At 43.1% G+C, this 26295-nt stretch overlaps 1 protein-coding gene across 8 annotated transcripts in view; it reads right to left on the reverse strand.

Annotated features, from left to right (window-relative positions):
• Apbb2 (amyloid beta precursor protein binding family B member 2) overlaps window positions 1-26295 on the reverse strand; it is a 336129-nt gene that overhangs the window by 46418 nt on the left and 263416 nt on the right. For all 8 annotated transcript variants that reach the window (XM_071614247.1, XM_071614246.1, XM_071614250.1 and 5 more), the window contains 2 exons: window positions 18742-18888; window positions 16201-16328 (listed from right to left, as the gene is read on the reverse strand). In XM_071614247.1, coding sequence (XP_071470348.1) covers window positions 16201-16328; window positions 18742-18888 — 275 coding nt within the window. The remainder of the gene's footprint in view (window positions 1-16200; window positions 16329-18741; window positions 18889-26295) is intronic.

Here is a 26295-nt window from a genome sequence, read left to right on the forward strand (position 1 = left end):
CCTGGACACAGCCCAGCGAGAGGAAGGTTGAACTTCTGGCCACCAGAGTATGAGTGCATAAATTCCTGTTGTTTCAAGCTGGTAAGTTTGTGGTAATTTGTTACAGTAGCTACAGGAAATGACCATACTGGCCTGCTGAATAGCAGCTGGAAGTTGTTACTGGTATATCTCAGTTTTTCCAGGCCCCAAATACCAGGAGCCATAGCCAGAGACTCCGGACTCCTTTTTTGAAGTTTTCTTTTCCTTTCTCCTGGGTGATCCTCAGTGCAACAAAACTGGGCATCCACATTAGCAACTAAAACGAGTAGGCCAAGCTGGTCCAGTAGTCAGAGCTCGAGGTTTCAGACACAGCTCAACTGCTTTTTGTTCAATTCTGAGCAAGTCATGTAAAAGTTCTGATCTTGGTTTTCTCATCTAATACTATGTGCTAAGTCCCTAAAAGGACTGAAGAAGATGTGCACAGACCCTTAGTAAACTAAAAAGCATGTCATAGCAGGTACGGTTCTGATCATTCTCCTTTCACTCTCTCTTCCCAAGTATTTTAAAGCATCTAATGTAAGGATAGGATCGTGTTTAGTCACATGTGAGGAAATACAAGACACGGTGCTGACCATCAAGGAAATTACAGTCTAACCAGGGAGACGTGCACACCTGTTAAGTGACCATACAAGGTTGAAAAGTTCAAGTGCCATCAAGATCTACATGACTGTACAGGTGCAAGAGCTCTCAGGTCACGGTTGTTGTGAATACTCCCAGGGGAATAATAGACTTCCTCATCCTTAAAGTCAGGTTTGATCAGATGTCTTACTTTGGCCAATGAAATGTGAGTATAAGTGATATGCATCATTCCTAGGTGGGAATTTTAAGTATAGTTGGCAATACTCTGGGTAGTGACTGTATCATTTGCTTTGGATACAGAATGAGGACAACTACCATAAGAAGTAGTGCCTCTGGTGAGCCTACGATGGATATTTAGCAGAGGGGAGTTGTTTAAGTTGCTGAGTTTTTTTTTATTGTTACTGCAGCACAAGCTAGCCTGTGCGGACTGATACAAATAGCAATAGGCTATTAGAAGAAGACTTAACCATAAGAACAGTGATGCCATATTAACACTTGTATAGAGCTTGATAGTTATGTGACAAAGTGCTTCAAGGGACTCAAGGACCCACGTAATTACTCACCTATTTCAGTTAGTACATCCTGTGAGGGCAGGGATTGTGAAGTCCTTATTTATGCCTAGACTTCTGGTGCCAAGCATAGTGGCTACCACATGTTAGGAACTTACTAACTAGATATCTAATAAACCTTCAGAGAGGTAGATGGGATCATAATAGAGGAAGAAGGGGGGATTCCACAGCTTGACACTTCAAGTTAGATGAGGAGGATATGGCCTGGAGCATGAAGAAAGCCAACTCTACACATCACTTATCAATACGCAGGAACAAACATGCTTACATTACAATTTAAAGTTAAAAAAAATATATATAGTGCCCCTTCAGGATAATGTCAGCCACTTCCATTTTCTACCTGCTCAGATCAGGTGTAATCTCTAGTAGACGGGATTCCAAGGCCCAAGAATTGATTAGCAAAGATACGATTAAAGGTAATCCAAGTTTTGGGGACTTAAGATACATACCGTCTTCTCTTTCTTGCTTTTAAAGAAGCACCCTAATTTGTACAGTATAGACACATGTTTACCTGTTCATTTATTTATTGTGGTACTGGGGATTGAACCCTGGGGTGCTCTACCACTAAGCTACATCCCTGGTCCTTTTTTTTGTTTTGTTTTGTTTTTTTGAGACAGGGTCTTGCTAAGTTGCTGAGACTGGCCTTGAACTTATGATCCTTCTGCCTCAGCCTCCTGGGTCACTGGGACTGGCTTATTTTTTATTTATTTATTTTTTAAATCTTCTCCTCTTTTACTTTCAACCTTTGACTTTCTGAATTTAATGAATAGTATTAGGCTTTATCTTTCTTAATAAATATCTTCTACAGCTTCTCTTATGTCAATAAAAAAGACAAAGCAACTCTTAAGCTAGAAGCTAGGGAGAGATAAATCAGAACATTTCCTTTAGGCAAGAAAAGAGCACGGACGATTACTCCAGGCCCCTGAATTTGTAGGGGAAATATATTAAGAAATTTCACACTATCCGTTAGCTATAATGCTTTCAGTAATCGCTGCTTATCTTTGTAATGGGATTCCTGGTGGTGGAGAAAACTAGTTTGGCAAGCAAGTACCTTTAGGGTAGAGGTGGTTTCTGTGACACTATCTTTCTCTAATTCATACAGAAAGCCAAAAATGTCATTTGGTTTGGTTGATAAATATTAATTGGCTGTAGAGACACATTTTTAACTTTGCTGTTCCTTTAACCACTCAGGGATTTCACAGCAAAGAAAAATCACCTCAAAACACTCCTGTTTCCAAATGCATAGCTTTTCCCAAGCACTGAACAATAGAATAGTCAGAGAAAACCTGGATTTGAAACACCCTGTTGGTTAATGGAGTATTACAACAGGAACTCTCTGTTTATTAAAATTTATATCCCATTTGCTTTCCAAAAACCATTAAATGGCTTAATGTTGTTGCAAAACAACAAAAGGCACACATTCTATCAGGTTCTTAAATTAAAAACATAAAATTAAAAACAAATAGAAAGAAGTGTAAGTAATTCTAAAAATCAGCTGGGCTAAACATTAGTTGGAACCACATACTACTATTTCTCTTTTTTTAATTTTTCTTTTTAGTTTTAGATAATACAATACCTTTATTTTATTTATTCTTATGTGGTGCTGAGGATCGAATCCAGTGCCTCACACATGCTAGGCAAGTGCTCTACCACTGAGCCACAATCACAGCCCCCACATACAACTATTTCTAATCCACAAAACGGTCATGTCACATGGCTCCATCTAAAATAATTAATGTAATTGAAAAATTAACTTGAAATTTCCTAACAAAAAGAAAAAATGACAAGCCACACAACTTTTTTACTACTAACCAAATTCCTGTATGCAAATTCTTTAAGAGAAAATGTCTTCTAAATATTAAAATCCAAAAGAAAGTTGCAGGTCGGTTTTCTATACAAGGGCAATTTAACAATATAAAAGGGCATCTTCAATGATATTTTGCCAAAAAAGTAGAAATTTTATTGGCAGAGTCATCACAACGGCACCAACTGCACGAAAGCTGTGTTTATAAGACAGGAAGGGCACAGTGTTAAGCAAGCAAAATTCTCAAAATATAGCTTTGCTACAGCATAAGCTGATATAGAGCTATCATCTAGAATCCCAAGAACAGTGTTCTCCAGTGTTTTCTAACTTGGTGGGTTCCAGAAATGCAGATCCTCTCAAGGTTCACTGGTATAAAGCAAAGAAAATGTGTTTCATGCTTGCTGAGTAGCACGTGGGGACAGCTTGGAGCTGCCATGTGGATGAGGCACTCCCTCTGAGGGCAGGATCTATGCATAGTGGTACCTAAAATTATTTGAACATGGAATCCTTTTTTTCTTTAAACACCAGTATTAAAAAGTAGAATGCTGAGTTCAAACCTTTTGGCGAAAGTTGACCACGATCAGTGTTCTTCCAACTATAAAAAATCCGTGGTGACCAGCAGCACTTAAAAAGTTAAATAGAAGAGCCAGGAAAAAAAAGAATCAAAGACAGAGCACACTGCAAAGGTAGGTACTGCTGTGTGAAATTTTTGCTACTTACAAATGGTGAGTGAGTGACTGAGAGAGAGAGAGCAAGAGAGAGAGAGAGAGAGAGAGAGAGAGAGAGAGAGAGAGATTGAAGATCAGCTCACGTCATTAACGATATTTCTTACCAAATACAACAAAACGTTTTAAAAGCTAATGATACAAAAATAAATGATTATAAAGAACAGTTAAAAAAAATCTAATAACCGTCCTTGTAAAATCTGTCTGCACATGAGAAGAGTCACACACAAACAGCCAGCCAAGTAGGCTTCCCTGGGAGGGGCAGGTGTGGAAGTTTCCAGAGGAGGAATTGGCCATTTCAATTCGAGGAAACAAAGGCTTCAGAGAGGAGGCTTTAAGAAGAGTGCAGGCAGAACAGGGCACCATAGGGCACCACAGGGCAGCTGGATAAGAGCACTCTGCCTGGCCTGACTGCTGAGAGTCTGGCCTACCAGGGGTGAGACCGACTGGTCAGACCTGCGTCTGCAGGCAGCAGGAACCACATGGCTTCACCTGTCTGAGCAGTTACCTGGGCTGCAGTGTGGCAGGTTGTTGAGAATGTAGAAAGACAGATGGTGGTAACGATTAAGGACAGATATAAAGGGTTAAAAAAGTTGGCCAACGTTTGGATATAAAGTAAAAGGAGGACTGTGTGCCTTTTATATTGGAGCACTATTTCACTGATTCTCCCAAGGATTATTTGCCAGTCCAGTGCCGACTAATAGAAAATGTAATGCCAGACGCATAGATAATTTAAAATTTCCTAGTAGTCACATTAAACAAGAAGAAAAAGGAGCAAGTGAAATTAATTCTAATATTTTAATTGAATCTGTCCAAAAGGTTTTCAAAATGTAATATAATATTGTTATGAGATATTTTACATTCTTTTTAAAGACAGGGTCTTTGGATTCAGGGATTTCACAGCAAAGAAGAATCACCTCAAAATACTCCTGTTTCTGGGGCTGGGGTTGTGACTCAGTGGTAGAGCGCTCGCCTGGTGTGTGCAAGGCCCTGGGTTCAATTCTCAGCACCACATAAAAATAAATAAATAAAAATAAAGTCAGTGTTAAGAACAGAGCAGGGACGAAGAGCATGAGAAGAAGATTAACATTAAACAGGGACAAGAGGTGGGAGGGAAAGGGAGAGAGAAGGGAAATTGCATGGAAATGGAAGGAGACCCTCATGGTTATACAAAATTACATAAAAGAGGAAGTGAGGGGAAAGGGGAAAAAAAAACAAGAGAAATGAAGTACAGTAAATGGGGTAGGGGGAGGGGAGGGGAGGGGAGGGGAGGGGAGGGGAGGGGAGGGGAGGGGAGGGGGGATAGTAGAGGATAGGAAAGGTAGCAGAATACAACAGTCACTAGTATGGCAGTATGTAAAATCGTGGATGTGTAACCAATGTGATTCTGCAATCTGTATATGGGGTAAAAATGGGAGTTCATAACCCACTTGAATCAAATGTATGAAATATGATATGTCAAGAGCTTTGTAATGTTTTGAACAACCAATAATAAAAATTAAAAAAAAAAATAAAGTCAGTGTATATAACTAAAATAAATAAATATTTTAAAAAAATACTCCTGTTTCCAAATGCATAGTTTTTTATTTTATTTTATATTTCCTTGTATAGCTCGATTCAGACAGGCCACATTTCAAGTGCTCAGGCATCACCTATGACTCATGACTACTGAACTGACCAGCCTGGCTCTTGGGAAATGGATCTGGTTATCTAACTTTTTTGCTAATAGTGAGGTCTCAGAATCTGTCAAGTTTGCTGTTAACATGTAGAACATTAATAAGTTTAATAAACTGCAAGTAATCTCTGTAATTTTCTGTCAAAACAACAATTCCCCCAAAGGTGAGGATTTTGTTGCCAGTAGAACATTAGCCAGTTTTTTTAAATGTAACCTAGCTGTTTACTTTAGTGCCTTCTCTTTTGCTCTGGCTTTGGGATTTCTGTTAAGCTTCTGGTTTCCAACATTTATTGGGATACGCCCAGGGAGGCCTGTATGTGTGAATTCGTCCTGCTTAAGAGTCTTTGTGATTCTCAAAAGCACAAGTGCCTCCTGGTGGCTTAGTGACCTGAGAGATCCTCAGCCTTTTCTGTACTCCTTTGAAAGGGCATTGGTATCCTGCTGATTCCGTCATTCATGAGGTAAAGAAAACATCTGTCAAGGACTGAACACATATTTTTAATTGTATTTTAAACAGCCTAACTGATAATATGTTTAAAATCTATATTCTGATAAGTTTTGGTGTATGTATATACCTGTGACTATAACTCCTGAAGATTCCTTTTTCTACCTTATAATCCCTACACTATAGATTAGCTTACTTTGCATTTTCTAGAATTTTGTATAAGTGAAAACAGACAGGGTGTGCTCTCTATGGGGAAGAGGAGGGTCTTTGGGATCCAGCGGGTTGTGTATGGAGAACAGATTTCTTCTTACCACTAAGTTGCTACCTGCTGAATGGACATACCACAACTTATTTACTGACCTTTGGTTATTCCTGCATGTTGGAGAGCAAGACAGGGTCGGTGACTAGGGGTAAACATGCAACCAGAAGCACAAGGCTCTGCCTGCAAAGAGCACAGTATCTATGCCCAGCTGGCTTTCTATACACAGCCACTGTCCTTCCCCTTTTTCTTCTTTCGGTTTCTAAGGAGCACTCCCCCAGGGTATTCTCTGGGGACTAGCCAGGAAGAACGGAATACCTATTTGGAGAAATAACCAAGAAACATGGAAGCAGCTTATGCTCAAAAGTTGTGAGCTGCTACGACAAAGTGCCGGCAACATGATGCTCTTGTCCTCCTGTCCAAGGAAAGAAGTCAATGAGCAGAATAGGAACATGAGCCCCAGCAAGAGGAGGCACAGCCTCCCACTGACTTATGCAGCATGATGGTGGCAGCAGGAAGCCCTGGTACCCAAGTGACTAGCTAGAAACTCATTACAGGATAATTTTCATAAATTCTCACTTTTTTCTATTAAAAAAGAACCCCTCCAAACACTATTCATCCCGGGGCTTTAATTCACAGCTCTGATGCCTGAACACCCAGTGTGGCTTAATAAGAGAAATCAGAAATGCCAAGCCATCTTGGTGGACTCTGAATAACATTCGCTTCTGAAGTGACAGCACCAAATAGCTCTACAGAGCTCCAGGAAGGATCTCCAACTCCATGCCCACAAGTCACAGAGAACGAGTAAGTCATGACTTTTAGGCAATGTCAAGGATAGAGTGAGGCTAACCTTCCATGACTGTTGACCCTAATATATTGCATAATATGTTAGACAATGTTTCAAAGGAAATCACTCTTAATAAAGGTAGTACCACTGGGAGCAATGCGTGGTACTTCTCTGAAAGCACCTTCATATTTCCACTGCTCCAGTGATGACCCCTTACTCAGATGGGGAGACTGGAACACTGAGGAAGTGACCCCTATCCTCAGTGCAAGGAAAGAACCATGATGGGACTTCCCCTCCAGTATACCTTCTCTAGATTCCAGAACTTGACAGAATTGTACTTGGTAAGATCCTTGAGATCAACTCCATGTTTTCTTTCAATTTCTTCTTCTCTAGTGACAACTGTGCTACATTAGGTTCTTAGTCACTGGACTCACAGGGAAGTTAGAAAATTTCATTGTGCGTTTGAGTTAAAAAGGTTCCAGGTGACAATATGTATATGCTCATTCATTTGCCAAAAAGGTGAGGCTGTAGCAAGTCTTCAAGCACCTGATCATGGAGCACCTGGGATGTGCTGGTAGCTGAGTGCAGCTCTAGTTATAATGGTTCCAACTTTCTCTGCTCCTAAGCACTCATTTGCATTTGATTTGGCTCTTTTCCCACTACGAATGCTCTTCCTTCTTTTCTTGGGATGCTCCAAGTAGTCCAAGAAGATGAATGGTAAAGAGAATCACTAGAGCCAAGCACGATCCACCTCCCTCCCACTGCTTCCATTCTTCTCCTGGCTCAGGGCTCAGGAAGTGCAAGACGGAATTTCTTCGGGGATCCTCAGAATTGTCTGCTCCATTGAGACACAGCAGCCTCAAGCCCCTGTGCTCCCATGGTTGGCGCTGAAACATGTGGTTGAAAAACTATGGATGATGAGCGGAGCCAATTACCAAAATGGATGGTGTGCTTCTCAGAAGAGACTACCTTCTTTACAAATTCACCAAGAGCGACAATATTCACCATGATGGATTTGTTTGAAAATGCCCTCCCATGTGCCTTGGAGGGGAACTTTTCTTGGCCGATCATTTACAATGTCTTTCCTTAAAGGTTATTCTATGCTCGAAGTACAGCAAACATCCTGGTGTGATTAATAGGAGCAAGGAAGCCACTTTTAAAGAGATAAAATATAACTATGGTGTAAGTCAGCAGAACAGTCAAGTAAATCCTGATGGCTCTGCTTATCATGGGGCTGTATTAAAAAGAAATTAGCTCTAGAGGTCAAGATAATAGTGCAGCGTGGGGAGAGAATTATTGCTCTCTCCCTGAAGACTTTGCTCCCCGAGGCAAGACAGCACACACCCTAGATTAAACTTTTATCAGCAGACCTTGGACTTCCATCAATCTTTCATTACTGTCTGGCTCAGAGAATCTGCTACTAGATGTCATTAGGAAACTCATCTTCTATACAGAGACCCCACCAGATTACACCTAGGAAAAGTAACAATGGCCAAGCAAAACTAGAGAGAATTTTCAGATCAGCTCAAAAAAACAAGAGGCCCATTATTTCTAAATTGCTGTCATCTCAACTAGAAATGCCCTTTATCACTGACAATGTCTACCAATTTAGGAAGGAAATCTCCTTGGTAGAATGCTGCTCTGTCACCCACGGTGTGTAAAGCTAAACAAAAGAACAGCTTACTTGCTCCTTGAAAAAGCTTTCCTGAATCCCCTCTGCTACACTTTGGATCTGAAAGGTTCCCAAAGCCCCATATGTAGCTTCTTGGTCACCAGCCTGCCCTGTAATGTTCCTGGGAGGTGGTGGGACCTTTAAGAGGTAGGGCCTAGTGGATGGAAGTTAGGTTACTGGGCAGATCCAATTTAAGGGATATGGGACTCTGACCTCCTCTCATCTCTTTCTTGGCTTCCTGGCCACCATGATGTGAACAGAACTTCGTGGCCAAGTGCTCCCACCATGACATACTGTGCCACCAGAGACCAAAAGCGACAGGGCCAACCATGTGCTAAAACCTTTGAAACTGTGAGCCCAAATAAACCTTTCTTCTCTTTTAAGTTGATCATCTGAGGTACTTTGTCACAGTGATGGAAAGCTGACGAACACTTCTTCCACATGGCAGCATGTCCTCTGCATTGTGCAAGTGGCTGCCTCCTGTAGTTTGCTAATTCAATCATAAAAGTCAACAAGGGAGGGACTGGGCTGGACCAGCCAGGAGGTTGAAACCACACCAGTTATATGAACAGAGAGAACATCACAGAAAGAATTATATCTTGGGGCTGGGGTTGTGGCTCGGCGGTAGAGCGCTCGCCTAACACGAGTGAGGCCCTGGGTTTGATCTTCAGCACCACATAAAAGTAAATAAATAAAGGTATTACGTCCAACTACAACTAAAAAAATAATAATAATAAAGAATTATAACTCGTAACTCAAAAGGCAAAAAAGGAAACATGGAGAGCTTATCATGGGGGCAGCAATTGCAGGAGCAGGGTATGACCTGCAGGGTTGAGGGCACAAAGGAAGGAGGCTGGAATTATTAAACTTAGAAGCTCAGAGGGGGAGCTCCGTGGAGAAAAACCCCTGGTCCTTGAGGAGGAGGCGCTGTTGGATTGCTACTTCTGTCTCTAGTCTGAAAGGAGGGACTACAAGGACCGGAGACTCACACCTTTAAAGAGAATATGCCTGTTGCTTATGTCTGTGTCTTGAAAGAAGGATGTGAAAAAACTGATTCTGCACTTCTGTGAAGTGCTGGAAAAAATGCAAAATGGATTCAGAATAGATGCACTGGGACAAAAACGCATTTCTAGGATGACGCTCATAGAGACAGGAGGCAAAGGAAGTCTCAAGTCACCTCTTTGTCTTCCAGCCTGACAGTCTCCTTCTAGTGCTGAATAGTCACCAGAGTCTAACAGGTAGCTAACTAGGGGGACAGAAACATGTTTTTGTAGAGTCTCAGCTCCGGTATTTCACAAAGGAGACAGGGAAGGGTAGGTTCGGGGATGAGAGAGAAGCTTAGTAAAACTGGCACCGGGAGCAATAGGCCGTGAGGTGATTCATTTCAGCCTAAGTCAGAACACCAGTCATTTCACCTCTTCTTCTTTGCTAGTACTTCCAACCCGGCTACTGTCTGCCCAGTTAAGGACTCCATTTCCCAGAGTCCCTTGCAGCTGAGTCTGGCCAATGGGATGTGAACCAAATGTGACCCTGAGTGAGGTATGCAAATTCCAGGTTGTCTTCAACTTGGAGATAAGTAATGTGGTCTGGTCAGACTGGATGACATTTGAGGGGTGACAGAGCATCCACTTGGAAGGGGCCTGGGACCCTGAGTGGCACTGAGTGGCTCAGCTGGATGGTACAGCTCACTGTAGACTACTACCTGAGAACTGAGCTCTAGTGTTTGACCTGTGGACTTCTGAGCAGAGGGCAGCTGCCTGGCCTGGACCCTGTTTACTACACAAAGGTTTAGCTCCAAGGAACAGTCACAGGGCTGAGCAAGACTTACAGGCACGCCTGAGAGCTGCTGGTGGAACTAACACAGCTAGAAAAGGAAAGAGAGTCCAAAAAGACATCACATGTATGGTTACTCTAATGTTCTTTCTGTACAATCTGGGCCACACTAGGTCTCCCCTGTCTGGGTAACAATACCTTTTCTTTTTTAAGAATAACCCTTTAAAAATATAAAACCCATTCCTTGCATGTGGGCCATACAAAACTAGGCCTCAGGAACAGTATGTCAATCTCCACTTTCAATTCACGCATGTGGCCTCATGTCCTCAGTGAAGAAGCCAGATCCTTCAGGGCAGGCTCCATGCCATATCCCTGCCCTGTCTCTTGCTACCCACTCTAGCACGGCATTCAGTACACATCAGATCTGCACCTCCCCACCCTCCTGAGCTCAGTTTATGGAGAACATCCATCACCTCTTGTCGGGATTAATGAGTTTCCTATTGGGACAGGTGAAAATACCTGCAGTCTAGTCTTTGGTCTGCCACAGACTAGAAGGATCATATCAGGTAAATCACACTCTTCTGTCCCAGTTTTCTAATCTAAAAATAAGAGACTGAACAACATTGATTAACAAACTGCCTTTTAAAGATAAAAGCCTATCAATTGAAGTTTTATATATTCAAACTAAATAACCCCATCATTACTTGCAAGCCGTGCCCTCAAAAAAAGCCAGGTAAAAATGTAAGTAATTAAGTAAGTCAAAAGTAAAAACAAAATAGCAAAACACCATGCAAGAAGATAAGAACATAAAACTATGTGTGGCAAAGCCTTTTATAATACCTTGAGTTAAATCTTTTATTAAACCCATTGGGCATGTCCTAGGAGAAGAGAATTCAAGACAATGGAGACTAACTACATTTTAAATATAAAAGTTCCTAAGATCATAATCAGATAAAACTATCAAGTCAAAGCTAACTCATGGATCGGGCGAGGTGCCTGTAATCTCAGTGGCCCAGGAGGCTGAGGCATGAGGATTGCAAGGTCAAAACCAGCCTCAGCATCAGTGAGGCACTAAGCAACTCAGTGAGACTCTCTCTCTAAATAAAATACAAAACAGGCCTGGGGATGTGGCTCAGTGGTCCAGTGCCCCTGAGTTCAATCCCCCATACCTCCCCCCAGCCTCCAAAAAAGCTAATCCATTTGGAAATTTATGAATAATCTATTATACAGAAAGATCTAATTAAAACTTGTTCATCAAAACCAGAAGAGAGATGTATGAAATACCTTCTAGGAAAAGGAGTTTTGCTCTACAAACTAAACACACAAACAATACCACAGGGTAAACATTCAAACAGGAAAGTACTTATTAAAAAGCACTTCTGCACGATGGTTGCTGATGGCTGCTGTTAATTATGAAGGAATTTTATCTTCATTATAGCGGGCCCAATGGGGTCTCCACTTATAATAGTTATTTATTAAAACAAATCAAATTTTTCTTAATAAACAAAAACAGCAATTTAGTTTTGCCACTAATTTAAATTAATGAGTTGACTTACTAGAGCGGCATTTTCCAAAGTATGTTTCATAGATTGCCTTTTCACATAGCGCCTCTACTCACTCAAAGATCCATGTCTTAAAGGCTGTGTCTCCAGCCCACAGTACTCCTGGGAGGCAGTGGAACCCAGTGGGAAGTCTTCTAGTCACATGGGGGACTGCCCTTGAAGGGGATATTGGAACCATGACCCCTCTTCATTCTCTCTTTTGTTTCCCAGGCATCAAAAGGTGCTCCTGCCAAGATGTACTAACTTGTCATAGGTTCAAAAGCAATGGCAACAAAACCTCCAAAACTGTTAGCCAAAATTAACTTCTTCTTTTTAAGTTAATCATCTCAGATAGTTTGTTATAATAATACACAACTGACTAACACAGAAAGGATTCTAGTCAAGCCAGGACAGCAGCTCGGAAGTGTGCACAGGAAAGCCTCTGAGAGGGAGGTCCCAGAGTACAAGGGCCTGCCATACAGAGTTTAACCCAGTCTCCCATGTGACCCTAGAGACCTTTTTGATTTTTTTTCTTCAAGGAAAATCTATCAAAATCTGATCTGGTTAATCCTCATGGTACCCTGATAGGGAAGCCCCATGGGAAAATCCCAGTAACAATCCCACCCACCCACACTCTATTACCTGTTGGTCAAGGGATACATGGATCTTGGTGCCCGTTCTGCCTCAAGGGAAAGGGGAATCTGTTCAAAGTCCCCTAGGCTCAGAGATTACACCTGCTTGCTTTCAATACTTCTAAAAAGGAATAAGGAGAAAGCTGCTCTCCAAGGTCTGAGTAAGAGAGCTGAGGCTGGAAGTCAGGATGGGCCCTTGAAAGAGGGAGGTGATGTCCTCCTGCCCACACTTGGGATGGTGGCCTGGCAGGCCCATAGAGACAAGGTGAGAGATGGCACTCTGGTCATCTGCCCCAGTGGCCAAGGCAAAGGGCCAGCTGTTAAAAGGAGGAAGTCCTTCCTCCCATAGCAGAGGGCATCCATCAGTTGCTTCTGGAAATACAAGGCTACAAAAGCCCTTATACAGCCCCCATCTGTAGGAGCCCTGACCCTTGTCTCACTGCGATCAAAAGGAACTAACGTATGGCGTGGCCCAGGTGAGAGGAGGCAACCCCGTTTCACCAGGCAATAAAGCTGCGGGCTCCAAGAACCCCCATAATGGAAACAGGCAAGACTCCAGGAAAGGACAGACTTCAGCCAGACCCAAACCCCTAGGGACCAGCGTCAGCCGTGACCACAACTCCCTGCACCGTGTGTTTGTAATAAAAGGTTTCTCCAATTTGATCTGGGGGCACAGTAGGGCTACACCCCCATTGGATCTCCTCCTTATCCTGAGTAAACTTCTTCATGAGGAATTTTTTCAAAGCACATCAAAACCTGTTGAAAGTCTTAAGAAAAAAAATGCTAGGGGCTGGGGTTGTGGCTCAGTGGTAGAGCACTCGCCTTGCACGTGTGAGGCCCTGGGTTCGATCCTCAGCACCACATTAAAATAAATAAAGGTACTGTGACGATCTACAACTAGAAAGATTTTTTTTTTTAAGAAAAAGATGCTAAACCAAAATATTTTCAGAAATTCTGAAATTACATGGCTCCATGAAGTAGGCTGGATTTTGAGGAAGGTTTTTGTGCCCTTCTTGAGTCTGGGATACAGACTTTTCTTATTCACTTTAACCACATCAAGAAATCCCCTAAGAGATTCCATTTTCTCAGCGAAGAAAGTTACAAAAGAGAATTCGAAATGGGCTCGTTTTCTCAAGCAAAATGAAACACTTTTATGTTTTATTCATGCAAAGTGAAAGCCCCTTTCTTTTGCAGCATTACAAATTGAATTTGCTCTTGTAAATTGCTGTTAAAAAAAAAAAAGATTCAAAAGCAAAGGAAAGTTAAAAAAAAAAGAAGAAGCAGGCATACAAAGGCCCTTCTTCTAGGGAATGATGAAAACTCGGGAATCCATGGGGAGAAACAGAAGCTTTCACTGACAAACATGCTTCTTTTATTTACTGCTTCATAAGCAATCCTGCCCAAGGGTCCCCACAACCACAGGAGCTTGCTGGGGTTCTGACAACCTATGGAGATCCCCAAGTGTACTACTAAAGCATGCTCATCTGCTAACCCTGAGGAGGAGGGGCTAAAACCAGGAGTGATCTGGCCCACATTTGAAAAATGAAACCGAGACAATGTTGCCTAATTTTCTCCAATTTCTTTGGGGCAAGTGGCTCTTCCCGTATTGTAGGACAACCGCACTCATCAGTGTCTGCAAAGCCTCTCGCCCTCTATCTCAAATCATCCACTGTCCTTGAAGCCTCCACAGAGTCTGATTCCTCCTCTGCTCCCGGTGTCTCAGAAAGAAGTCATGTAATTAGCTGCATCTGCTAAGTGTATGTTGCTTTAAAAAATCAAGAGCAAACATTCATTAAGCATTTGCTGTGTCTCTATCACAGTGCCAATTATCACATACACACACTGGCACACACAAACATGTGTTGTGGTCCCTGTTAGGATCCTCATCTCTCAGATGAGAGAAAATGAGGCTCAGAGAGCTTGAAAAATTTGGTCAACTTGAATTTGAATCACCCCCCCCCCCCCCATTAGGTGTGGAGCATCTGGACTCATTTTAAAGACTTTGGGATGGGCTGGAAACGACATCAATAAAATCCACACATAATGTAACCTTAAGAATCGACACGCAGGCTGTGGGTGTAGCTCAGTGGCAGAGCACTTGCCTGGCACGCTGGAGGCCTTGGTTCAAGCCCCAGCATAACAAGACGAAGACAAAAACCAAACAAAAAAACCCAAACCCACAGCCACACCTGGTTGTTTATATAATGATCTCTACCTTAAGAACAAAATGGGAGTGGGGGCAGGGTAGGAACCAGGAAAGGTTCAAGCATTTTCCATCCAGAGCCTTCTACCAAGGCTAACCGTTTTTGATGATGACCAAATGCCACCAGATAGTTTCTTTGTAAAATGAATCAACTGATGTCAAGGCACCAACTCCAGTGCTACATTTCTGCCAAGGAAGTGAAGGGCAGGTGCATCCATGCTGAAGCACCTGCCCCAGATGTCAGCACTCACACTGACAAAAAGCTCCAAGATGCACTGAGCCTCCCGGGAAGGCTGACCCAATCAGCAGTCGGAGAGCGACTTCAGTCCTCTCTTTGGTAGGCCATTCCTCACATCTGGTTCCAGCATAAATGCTCATTCTTTAGCTGATGAATATTTAGTCATAATACTTCCTTTCTGGTGGAGGACTTGGAACTGGATTAGAGGATCATCAAACTCGCTAATGCCCAGCATTCATAGAGAAAGTAAGTGATAAGACTTGGCAGACCTGCCCCCTTAGAGAACCAGATGACCTGATAAAAAGCCAGAATGCTCAGGAACGAAACCATCAGCCCAGGAGAGCCATCTCTGTCATCTGGGATTCCCACCCACTTTTGCAATGCTGTCAAACATTTTCAACAAAGCAACGATTTCAACAATACCTAATCATCCATGCTTGTCCTGGACACGAGGAGATCCTCCATTACTTTGGAAACTGGCAACCATTGAATTATTTAAGAATTAAGGGTATTTAACGTAGCCCAATTACTTAACAGTGGTCTCCAAGTATGATGTCTATAATTCCACTAAAATCAGAATGCCCTTGTTTCTAGTCATCTTGGAGAACAGAAAATTCACGGCACAGCTAAGAAGCACTCCGTGTAAATAGCTCACTTCCAGCACAGTTTCACATAAAGGACCCATGCAGTGCAATTTTGATATGACTAGACAGTTCAAGTGTTAAAGAAGTTTAGCCCACCCCAAGCCCAAGCCATTCCTAACAATCATGATTCAATGATCAAAGGTTTGTGATCAAGCAAGCATTCCATGAAGGAGAAGCCAGTAGGAGTGCTTTGAAATGAAGACTCAAGTGAATGGAATGGAGTTGATTAGAGAACAATATAGAGAAGAGAAAAATTAAGGGATTCAGATCACAGGCTGAGTTGGGAACTTAGGAGGAGGAGGAGGAGGAGGAGGAGGAGGAGGAGGAGGAGGAAGAGAATGGTGGTGGTGGTGGTGGTGGTTGTTTTGGGGAGAAACATGCAGAACTTGAAGGCAGGAGCCAGAGCTGATAAAAGGCTGAAGTACAGAAACCAGGAAGGGAAGAGGCTTGGAGGGTTTATGGGGCAGGGAAATAGAGATGCGATGTCATTTGTCACATTTATAAACAGAGTTTACAGTCAAGTTTCATATTTGGTGAAGTGTTTCGAGACCTTACTTCAGGGTTAAGCTAAAACAACTGGAAAGGGGACAGGGATGTGCCAGCGCAGGGACTCACCGGCCATTGTCGCGGCCCACGCCCCACACACGGATGCTCACGATGGGCTGTGAGTGCAGCACTGTGCGGTCCATGGGGTCGACCAGGCTGAGCATGTCGTTCTCCAGTATCAGGTACATGTCTTTGCCCTGGGATTCAATGAGAAAATGCCTGTCATCTTCATGGGGGCTCTGCTCTCCCATCATGTTCCTGGTGATCAAGGGCCACTTTCAAAAGAAGCCCTTGGGTCTAGAATTTGTTTTCTGAAGAGGGAAACAGTTTTCCCAGACTAAACTATTCATTAGTCTTTCCCAATCCCCCTTACATCCCCAATTTCTCTCTCCTTCCCCAAGTCCTGTGACATGAGTCCCCAGCTTGATTTCCAGTTGGCTTTTATTTTTAATTATTTCACTTGTGAATCTTTAAGAACATGGGTTAATGTGATGTCCTGGAGAATCTTCTTTTTTGAACTCTATGCCCCTCTAATAACCCCTCTCTCTCCATTTTTCTGGCCACACCCTCACAGGCATCCATCCACTTGAAGACCCTCTCTGATCCACAACCACCTCTGTCTGTCTTCCACTTTTACACTATGACATGTCTATGTGATGTGCTGGCAAGCAGCAGGCACGGTCTGTGACACTTCTCAGTGCTGACAATGACTTCATGTCTATACGCCCATTGCCTGCGTCTAGGATACTGTGCTGGGTGCTTGAGATGCACTGGATCATGAACTCTCTAAATTGCCCCGTGAAGGCTGGTTTACTATCTCCAACTAGCACTTGAGGAAACTAAGGCATACAGCCACCTGCTGGAGGTGATGCAGAACCTGAGACAGGTACACGCCGAGATTGAGGGAGCACCTAGGTTTCTTATCATAGTCACTCAGGTCAGTAAGCTTTGGTGTCATCTCCCCACACGGTGGCTCTTATAGGACAGGAACACTAGACTATTCAATTTCCGGCCCTCAGGCGTAAGGTTAGGAACCATCAACCATCTGGTGTGCAGCTAAAGATCGTCTCTCTGCAGGATGCCCAGATTCTGCAGCACTGGAACTAGGGAGGCCTCTCTGGGCAGGCAGGGAGGCTTCTTAGTGGGTCTTCAAACCCCAGAGTGAGATGGGTCAACTGCTCTTTGACAACATTTTTGACAATGATGTTTTTGATTCCTATCAAAAGTTTTCAAAGTGCATTCTGCGCTGATGTCCAGGATGGCAGGAAGGTGTGTATCAATGCCTCTGCCAGTCAGTTAAGCTATGGCCAGTGTTTCTACAGCTGAGAGTCAGAATGATCTAAATTCTTCCTCAAAGAGCAGTGACCCCATTTACAGATGAAATCAGAAAATACAATTGGGGAGACTGATGAGGCTGAAGAAATGCTACAGAGCCTGGAACAGGTTCATCCCGTCTCAGACCCAGGGTACCTCCATGTTAGTCACTCCATGTCGGTGTAAATCACAACAACCTTCCTTCTACATCCTACCTAAGGACTGTTCTTTTGGAGGGACCATATTTTGACTGAAGGAGAGAGAGGAGCAAGGTGGACCACTTAGGCCTGGTTATTTGGATGGTGAGTAGAAGAAAAAACAATGAGAAGATGTGAAAGTTAAGCACTGAAAATGTATACAGGGTTTTCCTGGATAGAAGAAAATTCTTTCTCTTCTCCTCCTCCTGCAGGGGATCTAAAATTCTGGCTGGCAAAACAGTGCAGGCCCATATAAAGGCAGACAGACTCCACCAAAGGAAGCCTTGGGAAGCCACCTTCCTCCTGCTAGGAGGAAGTGTGAGTGGAGCTGCAGACGGCCCAGCCTGAAAGCAAACTGGCCACCAGTGTTCCCTGGACGTGGACTGAGCAGGGTACAGTCATGCAGCAAGGCTATCCTAGGGTACTTCTGCAATGCTGGTTCTGCAGCTCTCAGAACCACGGCAGGAATGAGGCTTTTTCCTGTTTTCATATGATTTTTATACAAATTTGGTGTTTTTACTTATTCCTTTCCTTTCTGAAATTTTCTCAACTAACATTTTGAAATGGAATGACTTTGTTCAAAGTGAGAAAGAATACACAGGTCACAATTCCACAACTCAGGCAAGATGTGGATCTTCATACTGTAAATAAAGAAGACGGTGCTATCAAAGGACATGCAGTCTAATTTCACAGTGGGGGCATCAACCTTCTTGCACCTATAGGTGGGGGGTCACATCCCCCCTTAGATATTTTGAGAAAGCTCTGGGTCTTTTCTCCAGAAAACTGTTCTTAATAGACCAGCACACTCATTTCATATGCAAAATCTAGAAGGTTTCTGGGCCCCCAAAGTTCACCCATGGATCTTTGAGGATTTGATGATTCCAGGGGGATTCTGTCATTTAGCCACTGAGAAATGCTCTCTCCCAGGGTCCTAGTCTTACTGGGACATAGTAGTGCTAACAGTAAGCCACATGGGTATACCATGCCAACTGCATGCACCTTCATGGGGAAACAACCCTGACAAACACCTCAGAGCCACTCAGTACCATACCTCACAGATCCCTGGGCTTCATGAACGTTATTCTCACGTGCTGCTTACCTCTCCCCAAATGCCAACTGTATCTCGGATGTCATTTTTGCAGTAAGAGAGCTGCCTGATGCAATTGTTGACAGCAACGCTGCTTTTTCCAGGGGCGAGGTCCTCCTCTGCCATCTCTACCCATCCCAGAGAGCGCACAGCGAAACACTGGAAGACAAAATCGGAGGGCAGGAAATGATTCACTCGTCCTGCTCAATCTGTATCAATTTATACTAAAATCCTTGGGCTACTACAAGGTGTGCTTAATGACTTTTAATTACCTCATTATATTCAATCATCTAGTTCACTTAGCAAATCCTTTATTGTGATAAAATTAAACTGTGGCTGTTTTTTACTATTTTAAAATGTAGGGATGATCTTGCCTAACTTGCATAGTGTGTTCAGATATTTTTCCTTAGAACAGATTATTAAAAATACAATTATAGGGCTAATGGGTACAAAAATTTCCAAGCTCCATGATCTATTTAAGACAGAATTTTTTTGTTTGTTTACCAGTAAGAAATGCTGTTAAACCCCGTGAGATCTGTTATTGTTAAGCACATAGGAAAAGAAGAGAGAATGAATTAAATACTCATTTCTAATAAGAAGCACAATGTTTAATGCTCAGAAAGGAAAATGAGGAAAAATGTACTTTCGTGGTAATAAGTCATCTGAGGTCTGACAGCATTTATTATTAGCACCAAACCCAGAAATGCTTGAAGGGCACATGCTGTTGTGAGACGGCACAAATCCTATACACACTTGCAATCCTGTACAATTAGGCACAAATCCTGTACACTCTTCCAGTGGTATTTTATTTTGAGATCACATCCCTGTCTTCCTTCTTAAAGTTCTAGTATGCATTTTTTCCCTTTAAGTTAAAAGGTATTATGTGCTTATTTTTTTTTATTAAAAAAAAAATGTTTAGTTGTACATGGACAAAATACCTTCATTTTAATTATTTATTTTTATGTGGTGATGAGGATTGGACCCAGTACCTTACACATGCTAAGCAAGCTCTTTACCACTGAGCTACAGGCCTAGCCCAGACTTTATATGCTTATTTTAACAAGCGAACATCCCAATGAAAATTCACAGGATATTTGAGGGCGATGTGGCTGTGGTATCTGCTGTGCTTTGGGTCACCAAGGTTGTTGATCTGCTGGATGGTCTAAGCTGTGGTCCCTCATCCCTGCCTGAATCCCAAGATCCCTCTGAGCTGCGTGTCAGTTGAAGAGCACCTTCCCAGGACAGAAGGGGCAGAGAAGCAGCCACATGCTTCCTTGGGATCCAACAGACTGGCTCTTGAAGAGCAGCTTGGAAAGTTTCCAAAGTGAACTTCAAAACAAAATGAAGAAATCTGACAACACGAGTCCAGTTCAGCCTTCTCCATCCCAGCCACCTTAACCAGACGGGGCACCTCTTTCCCAAGCTGCTAGTCATACTTTCTCTCAGAATAAGTCCACCAAAAGGCCAAAGACAAATATCAATGGCACAAAGAGGCTCAAAAACAGCCAATGGGCACATGTGGCTCAAGAACAGAGACAGCCTGGAGTTGTCTCAGCTTTGCTTTATAGATACTGAGAACTTGGCCAACTCACTAAGTACCAGTTTTTTGTTTTTTGTTTTTGTATTTGTAAAAATGGGAATACTTATAGTAATAGATCCTTCACAAGGTTTTTGTGAAGAGAAAACAATACAGAGAATTTAGCACAAAGAAAACACTCAATGATCACTTGTTAAATGAATGAGCAAATAAACACAGTGCCATATAAATCTTATCTGGATTCATCTGAGGTGAAAAATGAAAGGTGCAGAATATCTGTAATCAAGGTGACCATCTCACAGTTCCCCCATGATAGACAGTTCTGATTTATGCTCGTTATTTCGACAAAATTAAGAGTATCCCCCCTTTTTTTATTGTAAAAGCATTCTAGGTTGGACAAAAAACTAACAAATTAATGCTCAATTTTGTCAAAATTATAGATTAGACTCTGGTGTGGACAGGAGGCGTGGACATGAGGCCTGGACAGGGGCACAGTGATTCACTCAAGAAATGGGGTTCAATGCTCTTAGCAGACATCTTAGTGATCCTGCCAGGGGTCTCTAAGACACCAGTATTACTGTGGGGTGTTCACAAATCCTCAGAGCCAGACGCCAGGAACACATTTTCCCATGTAGCTGCCTCTTACACAATCCTACAACCTGTAGATACTCAAAAGAATTAACAATAAAGAAGGTAAAAGAATACTGGCTGCTCTTTGCCCCTTGGGTGGAAGAACACATGGATTTCAACCTGAACAACCTCAGTAAAACCAAAGAGTGTCTTTCTTGGTTAAGAAACATGAATTATCCAACCCACCACAGAAAGTTCCAGAATGAAGTTCTGTCAGGCTGATAAGAAGGAAACCAAAGCCCCAACTAAACCACTGTTATAATGAATTTATTTAAAATCACTTCCTTTGAACAATCCTGCAGTTGTTTGAATTTAGTTTCTCAACTGAAAAGTGCCACCACTATTCCATGTGGCCAAAGAGAAGGAATCTGGTGCACATGGAATACTGACCTCCTCCAGGGAAGCCAGCATGGCTTCCTCCCTAAGAGCAGAGTGGCTGAGGGCTGCTGGCACTGTTCGGTGCTGCCCCCGAGTGGACAGGAAGGTTTATAACCACCAACACCTTCCTTTCAACTGAGGAGATAAGTGACACTTTGAGTAATCATCTGTAGGAACAAACACCCATTTTAGGGTATGGAAAGAGCGGAAAATACTTAATCAAATCAAATCACCTGTCTTCCAAAATACTTTTTTTTAGATTTTTTATAACAAAAAAATCTTCATATGCACTTTGTTTGTTCATTCCTCAACAGCTCTTAACCAAAAAGATACTAGTTATTATTCATGTTTAAGGGATCAGAGTCATGGCTGAATTTGCAGGGGCACCGCTGTTGGCCTGAGCTTCCTTCTTTCCCCTTGTTCTCTCTTCTCCCCACTGCAATCAAGTTGTCATATTTTATCTGGAACATTCATCCAATTTGCAACTTCTATCTCTGCAAGTCCTATATTAAGAGAGAAATGCCCAGAGAGTCTCTCCCTAATACACATGAAATGGAGTAGAACACAGTGCAAAGCCTTGGTTTCTACAGCCACACAGTCCTGGGTTTGAATTCCTCTATTTCAATCAGGGGAAGTTCAGCTACCAGGACTCTAGGTTTACTTAGAGATGCCAGAAGATTCCAAGGAAATGAAGATGGTGAAGTAGCTGGCGAACTGCAGGAATTCAAGCAATGTTCACTTTCTTCTCTTCTCATTGGCTCAAGAAGACTATTGCTTCAACCTTAGTTTTCTGTACAATCTTCCATTTCTCCTTAACCTGGCTGAACTTCTAGGTCTCTGGCCTTTTCTTTCCCTCGAACTTTGACAGAGATAAGCAAGATGACAGTAATGATGGCAGAAAACTGGGGACCTCACTCATGGAGCTAGAGAAGATAGGGCACGGGCCTTGCCTCTAGCCAGGGGAGCTGCATTCATGCCCAGAACCAAAGAAGATGGTGGCTAATGTCTATTAACGTGGCACATTTGGTGCCCAGAGCACAGTCAGTGCTCTGTAACTGTAGAGGGAGATTGACACAGAGGTAAATGGCACCTGAATTGGGAGCAAATTATAGATATTTTAAAAAAAAAAAAGTTCACCCAGAAAAGCTAAAATGTGGTCTAACACTATAAATGCAATCCTAGTTATACTTGTTTATAGGAATTACCATTTAAGCCTAATTATGGAGTGGCACAGTAACAACTGTGTATTGAAGTCAGTGGACATTATTAAGTACCTATTATTTCAGAGACCTGCAGAGAGGAGCAAGACGAAGTCCCCAACTCTTGAGAAACTTGTGAAAGGGTACCCACATAGTGGAAATCTGCCCCCATGGAATAAGAGGACACAGTGGCACAAGCTTATGTTGGGAGCTCATGGAAGAAGTTGGGTTCAGAGAGGGGGTTATGCAGGTTTCTGAAGGAGATGATATTGAGCTCAGTAATGTAAAATAAACGGATCCATTCATTCACAAGCATTTAGGGTACTGACTATACCTAGCAAAAGAGACTCATCAGTGAACCGAACAAACCAAACACTCTGTTCTGAGCTATATTTCAAAAATCTGCAAGGGCATATTCATTTGACTGCCACACCAAAGGTTCCACAGCTCCACCACCGTGGACCAAGATATATGAGGTATGACCATATGGGGGGAGGCGGGGAGGAACAGTGAGCACTGTGTGTTAGGGCTCAGGTTTCTAAGCCACTGACCTTGGGATCAAATTTCAGGTTAGCCACTTATTATAACTTATCAAACAAGTTACTTGGTTCTGGCAAGCCTCAGTTTCCTCATCTGTTAAAATGAGGGTGACAGTATGGACCTCCATGGGGACTGGCATGATGGAATGGGATGACTTCTGTTAAGCAGTGTGCCCAGGGCCTGGCCCAAGGAGAGGGGCTGAGAAAAGGAGGCTGTTATTTTCTCAAAGCATTGAAATCAATGTTGTATCAAAGTATGGTTATTTTCTCAGAGAATTGTGTCAGGGTTGGAGAAGACTGCCGAGGGCCAGTTGCACTGATCCTGTTTCACTAAGGACACACCTTCAATGGGAAGGGTAAGGGGAGATCCTGGGCCTGGTGAAAAGGTGGGGTGCACTGTCCTCTGAAGGGCAGGCTCCATCTCATCAACTGCATTCAGGGGTTTTTTAAATCACGGGAGTTTCATGGATGGGTTTCAGGAAGTTCTAAATCCCTGAAAATATATCCAGGATTGGGTGTGTGTACCTGTTATGGAAACAGGGTCCAAAACTTTCACCAGTTTTCCAAAGGCTACAAGACTAGGAAGGACTTTAAAGGAATTCCAAAGAGGTTCAATGCAGAGTGCTCACTGATCAAGATGTCAGCCGAAGCACGTGTACTGGGAGCAGAAAAAGTTCACCAGCTGGCATCGGGGTTCTTTCTGGCACATGAATGGGGAAAATGGTTAAACGGCTCCGTGTAAGAAATCACCAGGAATTTCGGGGTCAACAGAAGAAATGGGCACAGGGAGGTAGAGAGGGACCAAGGATGAGTCACACGACCTCTGGGGGAACCACAGCTTGAGCTGCAGGTGAGCCTGACAGGGAGAGACGAGGCAAGCCCAACACCCAGATTCACTACAAGTAACAGCTTTGGATATAAAGCTCCCTTGATGCTGCAGTAAAAGCTTGTTCCAAGGAAATGGGGGACACCAGGGGAGTTCAAGGGGAAGGGGACCATCCCCCATCCCTCTCCAGAGGATAGGGGACAGACAGATGTGAGTGGTGGGAACATGAGGTTAAGGGACTAATTTTATAAAATGGGTCCACTCTGCTGACCCCATGATTTCTTTTCCAAGCCACTTACCTGCAGCCCTGCCTGGCTTAAATGGACGGGTTTATGTCACATTCCTCAGCAAACTACACCTGTTATCTGCAGGAGAAACGCAGGCCTGAAATAATGTCAATAAGAGGAACCCAAGTTACCCGGAAGGGGGAGAAGTTCGTGCGTCTTTTCACAGAACAGAACCCAACGCTTGAGGAGATTATCCTTAAGAATTTATGGTTAAGAATCCAATTAGAACTGGTCAGCATGGGCAAAGGGACCTAGAACTGTCATGGCAGTGGGGACTTGAAAGTCCGGTGTCGTCCTACTGTCAGTCAAAAGTCAAAAGATGGACCTTGGCAGGACTCTCTGGAAACTTCTCTGGGATCCCCAATAAAGCTGGAGTGCAGGAGAGGCACAGTCCCTCTCCTCTGAGAGGATCCACTCTCTCCCTTGAGAGCGTTCCCTTTCCCTTTTCCTATCCCTTCAATAAATTCACTTCTGTTACTCAGAGTAGCATTTCTGAAATCTTTCTGACTTGATCACAAGAATCAGGGGTGTGTGTGTGTGTGGTGTCTTCATGCTGTTTCAGTTTTCTGGGAGACCCCAGCCCTGTAACATGGGGAGGTGTTTTGTCCCAGGAACTGGCAGAGCTCTGGGGAGGATCCCTGGACTTCCACAGAACATGGGCCTGGGATCCAGGCCTGTCTCACTCCATCCCAAGAGCATGGTGATCCCAGTTACTGTTGTGGTTACACAGAGTTGCTTTATGGAGGCCTCCTATATCTGAAGGTTTGTGTCAGGTGGCAAAACCAAGAATTCATGCTGAATGTGACTACACAGAAGGACCTTTTAAATAACCATCTGGCCCACACATGATTTATTTCATTTAGGGCTAGAATGATGCCTGTCTTGGGTACATTCATTCCATTCACTCTCCTATGTTCTGTGATGTTTCCCTAAGAGTGAAGAACGGCTCTCTGCCCTCTCCTTTCCCATCAGGATTGCAAGCATTAGAGACAGGCCAGAGTCCTCTGACCATCTAGGTTTGCTGAGAAATAAGAGTAGTAAGCAAACGGCCGTGAGTTTAAACAACTTTTAGAGTAACCTCAAAAGTGTCAGGCATTTGAGAGTTCAAAACATCCTTGGTGGCCACTGCCTGGCCTTTAAGAAATTGGTGTTTGTGGTCATTATATGCAGGAATGTAGGTCACTGTCATTACTTTTAAATAAAGGCAGGCTTTGTTATTGCTTTTCTTTGAAATACTGATATGCTTTCCAACTCCAGGATGCAGAGGATTCTGCAGGGATGGGTGTCTGGGGAAGGGAGTCTGACCTAGTTCTCTACCCAGAAGATGTGAGAATCAGTCTGATGAATTTTTCAGCACGGCAATGACCTTGATGGCCGGGGAGAACCCAGAACAGATTTCCTGCACTGGTCCCCTGATTGTGTCAGCCATTCCTGCTGCCTCCTGACTGTCTGCAACACAGTTAGCATTTGGGCAGAAAACAAGATGCACGGTCCTTAGAGGACCTGGGCCCACTAGTGCCTTTACTTGAAATTTCCTCTTCCATTTTTTTTCAAAGTAAGACAGTCCTATTGGAAAAGTTCACACGATGCTAATAACTGACAGGCCCTTCCACAAAGAGGACAGTGATAATAATACCCAACACCCAGGGAGCATTTCAATGTGTCAGGCACTGAGGGTTGATTGGCAGTTGAAATGTTACCCACAATATCCACCTTCTTTCTTGCCTGCTCACTCACTACTGGTGGGGACATTATTGGAGGCTGGTTCCTGGCCTGGGTCATCTGTGCCTATAAACCATTTTACAATGTCTGGTCCATGGTGACTCTTGTTAATCTGCAGAATCGGTGGAAGCATTATCATCTCATGAGCAAATTATACAAATTTAAAAATAAAAACCAGAATGTCAATTTACTGATTTACACAGAAGAACACCATATCAGTCTGACCTGACACCTGAGCTGGCTGATGGGAGGATCTCTGGAGGAAATGTCCTACAGGTTTCATCACCAGCCCCCCTGCATGCTGATGGATAAAGATACAGGCAGAGGAGCCTGAACCAGCACCTTAATATCCAGGACCCCAGAGATTCTTTGCTCATGCTAGAGACAGGCCTTTGGGTTGTGATTTAGTATAGACATAGTTAATTGTATTAGTCATTTCCTGCTCAGG

The sequence above is a fragment of the Marmota flaviventris genome, chromosome 7 (assembly GCF_047511675.1).
Source record: "Marmota flaviventris isolate mMarFla1 chromosome 7, mMarFla1.hap1, whole genome shotgun sequence".
NCBI classification, from domain to species: Eukaryota; Metazoa; Chordata; class Mammalia; order Rodentia; family Sciuridae; genus Marmota; species Marmota flaviventris.